The following is a 10,852-nucleotide window of genomic DNA, read 5'->3' on the forward strand; positions in this document are numbered from 1 at the left end:
AAGAAGTAATTATTAATTTTTTTATTAATATCCTTTAAATTTAAATAAATTAATAAAAAAAGTTTTTAAGCTCTTCACTTTTATCTCATTAGGTTCTCCATATTGATCTCAAGTATATTTTATTTATAAATATTATTTTTATTATTATTAATATTTTTTATATATTTAACTTTCTATTTATTTTAATAAATAATTTTTGTTTTAGAAATTATCATCATTATTCATTGATTTTTATTAAAACAAAATTTTTTTAGCTCTATTAACTAAATTTTAATTCAACTTTTAATTATTTATTATTCATTTTTTATAATTTGATATTTTTTCTTCATTTTTGCTATTAAAACTTACACTTAATAAAAGCAGTTTATTAGTTTTGAATTCTAATATTTTTAATTATAAAAGTTAATTTAAAACATTAAATCTCTTTCAATTTATTTGATTTATTTTCCTTTTTCTTTTTATTGTGATTTCTTTTTTTTTTCATTCTATGTTAATTTTATTAATTATTAATTAATCTTATTATTTCATATTTTTTCTTCATTTTTTTCTTCTAATTAACTAGAGTGAAATGCCTATTTAATATACAAAAGGCAAAATGTAAAATATCTTAATAACATAATAAATAAAGTTAAATTAGCTTTAAACAGCTTTATTTTCGAGCTTTTAGAAAGCTTTAAATTCACATAATGAAAAATTTGAAATAAAATATACATACCGTATACTCATAAAAACATATCATTTTTTTTGAAAAATTTTACCAACTTAAAAATCAACATTAATGAAAACCACCAAAATTTTGAAAAAATATTGAATATTGTATTTGAGCGCTTTTTATACTATATATTTATATATTAAATACAATTTATGAATTTTATTGAATCTTGCCTTTACATACTTTTTCATAAATTCTTTTATTTATTTTTTAAATAATAAATTAATCATAATCCAGGTATTAAAATATAATGCTATCCTGGATTAGCAATATAAAATTACTTTTTGTAAATTTGAATGGCAACTTACTCTATATTTAATGATATATTTTTTCTTCAATATTTAAAAAGTGATAATTAAATTGGTGACAAAGGTGCATCAGGCTTATGTTCTGGTTTAGCAAAGTGCATTAATCTCTCAAATTTGACACTTTATCTTGAGTAAAAAACAGTTTATTTGTTTTGGATTGTGATATTTTTAATTATAAAAACTGATTTAAAACAGCAAAGCTCTTTTTTATTTTTCTTTTTATTATGCTTGCTTTTTTTTGTTCTTTCTTTGTTAATTTAACTCATTCATCAATTTATTTTCAAATTTTACTTTTATTATTAATTAAAAAATCTTATTATTTCTTATTTATTTTTTAATTTTTCCTTCTAATTAACTTTTTAATGATATATTTTTTCTTCAATATGTAAAAAGTGGTAATTAAATTGGTGTAAAGGGTGCATCAGGCTTAGGTTCTGGTTTAGCAAAGTGCATTAATCTCTCAAATTTGGCACTTTATCTTTAGTAAAAACAGTTTATTTGTTTTGGATTGTGATATTTTTAATTATAAAAACTGATTTAAAACAATAAAGCTCTTTTATATTTTTCTTTTTATTGTGCTTGCTTTTTTTGTTCTTTATTTGTTAATTTAACTCATTCATCATATTTCATATTTATTTTTTAATTTTTCCTTCTATAACTATTTAATGATATTGTTTTTCTTCAATATTTAAAAAGTAGGAATAAAATTGGTGCAAAGGGTGCATCAGGCTTAGGTTCTTGTTTAGCAAAGTGCATTAATCTCTCAAATTTGACACTTAGCCTTGGGTAAAAACAGATTATTTGTTTTGGATTGTGATATTTTTAATTATAAAATCTAATTTAAAACAATAAAGCTCTTTTTTATTTTTCTTTTTATTGTGCTTGCTTTTTTTTGTTCTTTTCTTTGTTAATTTAACTCATTCATCAATTTATTATCAACTTTTTCTTTTATTATTAATTAATTAATCTTATTATTTCATATTTATTCTTCATTTTTCCTTCTAATTAACCATTTAATGATATATTTTTTCTTCAATATTTAAAAAGTAATAATTAAATTGGTGACGAAGGTGCATCAGGCTTAGGTTCTGATTTAGCAAAGTGCATTAATCTCTCAAATTTGACACTTATCCTTGGGTAAAAACAGTTTATTTGTTTTGGATTGTGATATTTTTAATTATAAAAATTAATTTAAAACAATAAAGCTTTTTTATATTTTTCTTTTTATTGTGCTTGCTTTTATTTGTTCTTTCTTTGTTAATTTAACTCATTCATCATTTTATTTTCAAATTTTACTTATATTATTAATTAAAAAAAAATCTTTTAATTTCATATTTATTTTTTAATTTTTCCTTCTATAACTATTTAATGATATATTTTTTCTTCAATATTTAAAAAGTGATAATTAAATTGGTTACAAAGGTGCATCAGGCTTAGGTTCTGGTTTAGCAAAGTGCATTAATCTCTCAAATTTGACACTTCATCTTGAGTAAAAACAGTTTATTTGTTTTGGATTGTGATATTTTTAATTATAAAAGCGAATTTAAAACAATAAAGCTCTTTGAATTTATTTGATAGCTTTTATTTGATTTATTTTTTGTATTTTTATTCCACTAATTTTATTAAAAGTTTATTCTATTTGATATTTATTTAAAATTTACACAAATTTATTATAAAATATTTAGCTAAATGAATTAATCATAAAAATTCAAAGTAATAAGCAAGTGTCTTAAATCAAAAAGATTAGTTGCCTTTAAAAAAACACTTTTCTGATAATCAAGCGGCTATAAAATGATTAATAAAAATTAAATGTTTGAATAATTAAAATTATATATTTTATTATTTTATATTTTGAAAAAGTTTTTTAGCCTAAAATAAAAATAGGATGATTGATTCATGAAAGAAAAAGTTTAGAAAAAATATAAGATTTCATTTTATTCTTTAGAATTAGAAATTATTTTATATTTGCAAATATTCACTATTTATTTTACTTTTCAGTATTAAATATCCTAGCTGCGTCTTTTTAATTTTCAAAAAATCATATGCTTATTTGTGTAGTATCTTTTTTTTGTTTTCAGTTTTATTCAAACAATTTTATAAATTTATCTCCATCCTTAAATTATCTACTTTAATTTTTGTTTTTTTTATCAATATGATCTAATGAATTTAAATTCCTCTTAAAATTAATAATTACTAGAATTTTTTAAATACGGCTAATTGGCCATCTCGAATTCCTACTATATATATTTTTAAGTTTATGTTTTAAATACAAATATTAAGATTAAATAATCAATGTTAAATTAATTTGTATGTGATATCTCTTCATAAAACCAAATTTATAAATTAATATTTGATAATTAATTAATTAATTATTATATTTATTTGTTCTTTTTATCCATTTATAATTAATTAATTAATTAAATTTCATAAATTGCTTTTCAATATTTTTGAAAAAAAAAAATAAATGATGTAATAGATTAAAAAATATAATAGATTAGAAGAAGTAATTATTAATTTTTATATTAACATCCTTTAAATTTATATAAATTAATAAAAAAAGTTTTTAAGCTCTTCGCTTTTATCTCATTAGGCTCTCAGTATTTGTCTCAAGTATTTTTAGTTAAAAAATATTGTTTTTATTATTATTAATATTTTTTATATATTTAACTTTCTATTTATTTAAATAAATAATTTTTATAATAGAAATTATCATGAATGATTACTTATTGATTTTTATTATAACAAAAATTTTTTAGTTATTTAACTTAAATTTCTATTCAATTTTTAATTATTTATTTTTATTATTTGATATTTTTTCTTCATTCATTTTTACTATTAAAACTTACAAATAATAAAAGCAGTTTATTAGTTTTGAATTATAATATTTTTAATTATAAAAGTTAATTTAAAACATTAAAGCTCTTTTAATTTATTGGATTTATTTTCCTTTTTCTTTTTAATGTGATTTCTTTTTTTTTCATTCTTTGTTAATTTTATTAATTAATCTTATTATTTCATATTTTTTCTTCATTTTTTTCTTCTAATTAACTAGATTTAAATGCCTCTTTAATTTACAAAAGGCAAAATGTAAAATATCTTAATAACATAATAAATAAAGCTAAATTAGCTTTAAACAGCTTTATTTTTAAGTTTTTAGAAAGCTTTAAATTCACTAAATGCAAAATTAGAAATAATATATACATACCGTATATTCTTAGAACATACCATTTTTTTTTGAAAAATTTTATGAACTCAAAAATCAAGAGTTTTTTGAAGAAAAATTTTTAAAAAAAGCTAAAATTAAAAATTTAATAGAAAAATCATAAAGATTGTTATAAATTAAAACTTTAAATATCATTAATCAAATTCAATTATAAAATTATTTATTTTTATATAAATATTTTCAAATGAATCAGCCATTCAAAAAAATAGTTATCTCAATTCACTAAATTTTTGAATGGCATTTAGCTACAAATAAAATTACTTTTTGTAAATATGAATGGCAACTTACTCTATATTTAATGATATATTTTTTCTTTAATATTTAAAAAGTGATAATTAAATTGGTGATGAAGGTGCCTCAGGCTTAGGTTCTGGTTTAGCAAAGTGCATTAATCTCTCAAATTTGACACTTAGCCTTGGGTAAAAACAGTTTATTTGTTTTAGATTGTGATATTTTTAATTATAAAAACTAATTTAAAACAATAAAGCTCTTTTTTATTTTTCTTTTTATTGTGCTTGCTTTTTTTTGTTTTTTCTTTGTTAATTTAACTCATTCATCAATTTATTTTCAAATTTTACTTTTATTATTAATTAATTAATCTTATTATTTCATATTTATTTTTGATTTTTCCTTCTAATTAACTATTTAATGATATATTTTTTCTTCAATATTTAAAAAGTTGTAATTAAATTGGTGACAAAGGCGCTTCAGGCTTAGGTTCTGATTTAGCAAAGTGCATTAATCTCTCAAATTTGACACTTAGCCTTAGGTAAAAACAGTTTATTTGTTTTGGATTGTGATATTTTTAATTATAAAAACTAATTTAAAACAATAAAGCTCTTTTTTATTTTTCTTTTTATTGTGCTTGCTTCTTTTGTTCTTTCTTTCTTAATTTAACTCATTCATCAATTTATTTTCAAATTTTACTTTTATTATTAATTAATTAATCCTATTATTTCATATTTATTTTTTAATTTTTCCTTCTAATTAACTTTTTAATGATATATTTTTTCTTTAATATTTAAATAGGAAAAATTAAATTGGTGACAAAGGCGCTTCAGGCTTAGGTTCTGATTTAGCAAAGTGCATTAATCTCTCAAATTTGACACTTAGCCTTGGGTAAAAACAGTTTATTTGTTTTGGATTGTGATATTTTTAATTATAAAAACTAATTTAAAACAATAAAGCTCTTTTTTATTTTTCTTTTTATTGTGCTTGCTTTTATTTGTTCTTTTTTTGTTAATTTAATTCATTCATCAATTTACTTTCAAATTTTACTTTTATTATTAATTAATTAATCTTATTGTTTCATATTTATTTTTTAATTTTTACTTCTAATAACTATTTAATGATATATTCTTTCTTCAATATTTAAAAAGTGGTAATTAAATTGGTGACGAAGGTGCATCAGGCTTAGGTTCTGGTTTAGCAAAGTGCATTACTCTCTCAAATTTGACACTTAGCCTTCTGTAAAAACAGTTTATTTGTTTTGGATTGTGATATTTTTAATTATAAAAACTAATTTAAAACAATAAAGCTCTTTTTTATTTTTCTTTTTATTATGATTGCTTTTTTTTTTCTTTCTTTGTTAATTTAACTCATTCATCAATTTATTTTCAAATTTTACTTTTATTATTAATTAATTAATCTTATTATTTCATATTTATTTTTTAATTTTACTTTCTAATTAACTTTTCAATGATATATTTTTTCTTCAATATTTAAAAAGTGATAATTAAATTGGTGACGAAGGTGCATCAGGCTTAGGTTCTGGTTTAGCAAAGTGCATTAATCTCTCAAATTTGACACTTTATCTTTAGTAAAAACTGTTTATTTGTTTTTGATTGTGATATTTTTAATTATAAAAACTAATTTAAAACAATAAAGCTCTTTTTTATTTTTCTTTTTATTGTGCTTGCTTTTTTTTGTTTTTTCTTTGTTAATTTAACTCATTCATCATTTGATTTTCAAATTTTACTTTTATTATTAATTAATTAATCTCATTATTTCATATTTATTTTTTAATTTTACTTTCTAATTAGCTTTTCAGATATATTTTTTCTTCAATATTTAAAAAGGGATAATTAAATTGGTGACGAAGGTGCATCAGGCTTAGGTTCTGGTTTAGCAAAGTGTATTAATCTCTCAAATTTGACACTTATCCTTGGGTAAAAACAGTTTATTTGTTTTGGATTGTGATATTTTTAATTATAAAAACTAATTTAAAACAATAAAGCTCTTTTTTATTTTTCTTTTTATTGTGCTTGCTTCTTTTGTTCTTTCTTTCTTAATTTAACTCATTCATCAATTTATTTTCAAATTTTACTTTTATTATTAATTAATAATCTTATTATTTCATATTTATTTTTTAATTTTTCCTTCTAATTAACTTTTTAATGATATATTTTTTCTTCAATATTTAAAAAGTGATACTTAAATTGGTGACAAAGGTGCATAAGGCTTAGGTTCTGGTTTAGCAAAGTGCATTAATCTCTCAAATTTGAAACTTTACCTTGGGTAAAAATGGTTTATTTGTTTTGGATTGTGATATTTTTAATTATAAAAACTAATTTAAAACAATAAAGCTCTTTTTTACTTTTCTTTTTATTGTGCTTGCTTTTTTTTGTTCTTTCTTTGTTAATTTAACTCATTAATTAATTTATTTTCAAATTTTACTTTTATTATTAATTAATTAATCAATCTTATTATTTCATATTTATTCTTCATTTTTCCTTCTAATTAACCATTTAATGATATATTTTTTCTTCAATATTTAAAAAGTGATAATTAAATTGGTGACGAAGGTGCATCAGGCTTAGGTTCTGGTTTAGCAAAGTGCATTAATCTCTCAAATTTGACACTTTAACTTTAGTAAAAACAGTTTATTTGTTTTGGATTGTGATATTTATAATTATAAAAGCTAATTTAAAATAATAAAGCTCTTTGAATTTATTTGATAGCTTTTATTTGATTTATTTTTTGTATTTTTATTCCACTAATTTTATTAAAAGTTTATTCTATTTGATATTTATTTAAAATTTACACAAATTTATTATAAAATATTTAGCTAAATGAATTAATCATAAAAATTCAAAGTAATAAGCAAGTGTCTTAAATCAAAAAGATTAGTTGCCTTTAAAAACACATTTTACTGATAAACAAGCGGCTAAAAACTGATTAATAAATATTAAATGTTTGAATAATTGAATATTATATATTTTGTTATTTTATATTTTGAAAAAGTTTTTTAGCCTGAAATAAAAATAGGAAGATTGATTTATGAAAGAAAAAGTTTAGAAAAAATATGTGATTTCATTTTATTCTTTAGAATTAGAAATTATTTTATATTTGCAAATATTCACTATTTATTTTACTTTTCAGTATTAAATATCCTAGCTGCGTCTTTTTAATTTTCAAAAAATAATATGCTTATTTGTGTAGTATCTTTTTTTTGTTTTAGTTTTATTCACAGAATTTTCTAAATTTAAGAAAAATAATTAATTAATTACTAGAATTTTTCAAATAAGGCTAATAGGCCATCTCTAATTCCTACTATATATATTTTTAAGTATATGTTTTAAATACAAATATTAAGATTAAATAGTGAATGTTAAATTAATTTTTCTGTGATATCTCTTCATAAAACCAAATTTATAAATAAATATTTGATAATTAATTAATTATTATATTTATTTGTTCTTTTTATCCATTTATAATTAATTAATTAATTAATTAATTAAATTTCATAAATTGTTTTTCAATATATTTGAAAAAATAAATAAATGATGTAATAGATTAAAAAATATAATAGATTAGAAGAAGTAATTATTAATTTTTTTATTAACATCCTTTAAATTTATATAAATTAATAAAAAAAGTTTTTAAGCTCTTCACTTTTATCTCATTAGGTTCTCCATATTTATCTAAGGTATATTTAATTAAAAAATATTGTTTTTATTATTATTAATATTTTTTATATATTTAACTTTCTATTTATTTAAATAAATAATTTTTATAATAGAAATTATCATGCATGATTACTTATTTATTTTTATTATAACAAAATTTTTTAGCTATTTAACTTAAATTTCTATTCAATTTTTAATTATTTATTTATTATTCATTTTTTATTATTTGATATTTTTTCTTCATTCATTTTTACTATTAAAACTTACAAATAATAAAAGCAGTTTATTAGTTTTGAATTATAATATTTTTAATTATAAAAGTTAATTTAAAACATTAAAGCTCTTTTAATTTATTTGATTTATTTTCCTTTTTATTTTTATTGTGATTTCTTTTTTTTTTTCATTCTTTGTTAATTATTAATTAATCTAATTATTTCATATTTTTTTTTCATCTTTTTCTTCCAATTAACTAGTGTGAAATGCCTATTTAATATACAAAAGGTAAAATGTAAAATATCTTAATAACATAATAAATAAAGCTAAATTAATTTAAACAGCTTTATTTTTGAGTTTATAGAAAGCTTTAAATTCACTAAATGCAAAATTAGAAATAATATATACATACCGTATGTTCTTAGAACATACCATTTTTTTTGAAAAATATATTTTGAAAAATTTTACTAAAGATTGTTATAAATTAAAACTTTAAATATCATTAATCAAATTCAATTATAAAATTATTTACTTGTATATAAATAATTTTCAAATGAATCAGCCATTCAAAAAAATAGTGATCTAAATTCACTAAATTTTTGAATAGCATATAGCTATATTTAAAATTACTTTTTGTAAATTTGAATGGCAACTTACTCTATATTTAATAATATATTTTTTCTTCAATATTTAAAAAGTCGTAATTAAATTGGTGACGAAGGTGCATCAGGCTTAGGTTCTGGTTTAGCAAAGTGCATAAATCTCTCAAATTTGACACTTAAACTTGAGTAAAAACAGTTTATTTGTTTTGGATTGTGATATTTTTAATTATAAAAACTAATTTAAAACAATAAAGCTCTTTTTTATTTTTCTTTTTATTGTGCTTGCTTTTATTTGTTCTTTCTTTGTTAATTTAACTCAATCATCAATTTATTTTCAAATTTTACTTTTATTATTAACTAATTAATCTTATTATTTCATATTTATTTTTTATTTTTCCTTCTAATTAACTATTTAATGATATATTCTTTCTTCAATATTTAAAAAGTCGTAATTAAATTGGTGACGAAGGTGCATCAGGCTTAGGTTCTGGTTTAGCAAAGTGCATTAATCTCTCAAATTTGACACTTGAACTTTAGTAAAAACAGTTTATTTGTTTTGGATTGTGATATTTTTAATTATAAAAACTAATTTAAAACAATAAAGCTCTTTTTTATTTTTCTTTTTATTGTGCTTGCTTTTATTTGTTATTTTTTTGTTAATTTAACTCATTCATCAATTTATTTTCAAATTTTACTTTTATTATTAACTAATTAATCTTATTATTTCATATTTATTTTTTATTTTTCCTTCTAATTAACTATTTAATGATATATTCTTTCTTCAATATTTAAAAAGTCTTAATTAAATTGGTGACGAAGGTGCATCAGGCTTAGGTTCTGGTTTAGCAAAGTGCATTAATCTCTCAAATTTGACACTTAGCCTTGGGTAAAAACAGTTTATTTGTTTTGGATTGTGATATTTTTAATTATAAAAACTAATTTAAAACAATAAAGCTCTTTTTTATTTTTCTTTTTATTGTGCTTGCTTTTATTTGTTATTTTTTTGTTAATTTAACTCATTCATCAATTTATTTTCAAATTTTACTTTTATTATTAATTAATTAATCTTATTATTTCATATTTATTTTTTATTTTTCCTTCTAATTAACTATTTAATGATATATTCTTTCTTCAATATTTTAAAAGTGGTAATTAAATTGGTGACGAAGGTGCATCAGGCTTAGGTTCTGGTTTAGCAAAGTGCATTACTCTCTCAAATTTGACACTTAAACTTGAGTAAAAACAGTTTATTTGTTTTGGATTGTGATATTTTTAATTATAAAAACTAATTTAAAACAATAAAGCTCTTTTTTATTTTTCTTTTTATTGTGCTTGCTTTTATTTGTTATTTTTTTGTTAATTTAACTCATTCATCAATTTATTTTCAAATTTTACTTTTATTATTAATTAATTCATCTTATTATTTCATATTTATTTTTTATTTTTCCTTCTAATTAACTATTTAATGATATATTCTTTCTTCAATATTTAAAAAGGGGTAATTAAATTGGTGACGAAGGTACATCAGGCTTAGGTTCTGGTTTAGCAAAGTGCATTAATCTCTCAAATTTGACACTTAACCTTGAGTAAAAACAGTTTATTTGTTTTGGATTGTGATATTTATAATTATAAAAACTAATTTAAAACAATAAAGCTCTTTTTTATTTTTCTTTTTATTTTGCTTGCTTTTATTTGTTCTTTTTTTGTTAATTTAACTCATTCATCAATTTATTTTCAAATTTTACTTTTATTATTAATTAATTAATTAATCTTATTATTTCATATTTATTTTTTAATTTTTACTTCTAATTAACTATTTAATGATATATTCTTTCTTCAATATTTAAAAAGTGAAACTTAAATTGGTAACAAAGGGCATAAGGCTA

The 10,852-nt window shown here is 18.7% G+C and overlaps 3 protein-coding genes across 3 annotated transcripts; all 3 read left to right on the plus strand. All coding sequences in view use genetic code 6, as the record gives it.

Moving 5' to 3' along the window:
• Window positions 1-1,008: 1,008 nt before the first annotated feature.
• On the plus strand, window positions 1,009-2,793 carry TTHERM_002653404 (hypothetical protein; the record flags this gene model as incomplete). The annotated part of the gene is made up of 6 exons (XM_012799899.1): window positions 1,009-1,151; window positions 1,414-1,503; window positions 1,717-1,806; window positions 2,068-2,157; window positions 2,420-2,509; window positions 2,706-2,793. The coding sequence occupies 6 exons, from the start codon at window positions 1,009-1,011 to the stop codon at window positions 2,791-2,793; spliced, it is 591 nt and encodes a 196-aa protein (XP_012655353.1).
• A 123-nt stretch (window positions 2,794-2,916) lies between these two features.
• On the plus strand, window positions 2,917-3,471 carry TTHERM_002653405 (transmembrane protein, putative; the record flags this gene model as incomplete). The annotated part of the gene is made up of 1 exon (XM_012799900.1): window positions 2,917-3,471. The coding sequence occupies one exon, from the start codon at window positions 2,917-2,919 to the stop codon at window positions 3,469-3,471; it is 555 nt and encodes a 184-aa protein (XP_012655354.1).
• Window positions 3,472-4,519: 1,048 nt separating this feature from the next.
• TTHERM_002653406 (cyclic nucleotide-binding domain protein) lies at window positions 4,520-10,583 on the plus strand (the record flags this gene model as incomplete). Its single annotated transcript, XM_012799901.1, has 13 exons — window positions 4,520-4,662; window positions 4,923-5,012; window positions 5,273-5,362; window positions 5,623-5,712; window positions 5,973-6,062; window positions 6,322-6,411; window positions 6,671-6,760; window positions 7,025-7,114; window positions 9,063-9,152; window positions 9,413-9,502; window positions 9,763-9,852; window positions 10,113-10,202; window positions 10,463-10,583. The coding sequence occupies 13 exons, from the start codon at window positions 4,520-4,522 to the stop codon at window positions 10,581-10,583; spliced, it is 1,254 nt and encodes a 417-aa protein (XP_012655355.1).
• Between the last annotated feature and the right edge of the window lie 269 nt (window positions 10,584-10,852).

The sequence above is a fragment of the Tetrahymena thermophila genome, assembly GCF_000189635.1.
Source record: "Tetrahymena thermophila SB210 genomic scaffold scf_8254411, whole genome shotgun sequence".
Classification (NCBI taxonomy): domain Eukaryota; phylum Ciliophora; class Oligohymenophorea; order Hymenostomatida; family Tetrahymenidae; genus Tetrahymena; species Tetrahymena thermophila.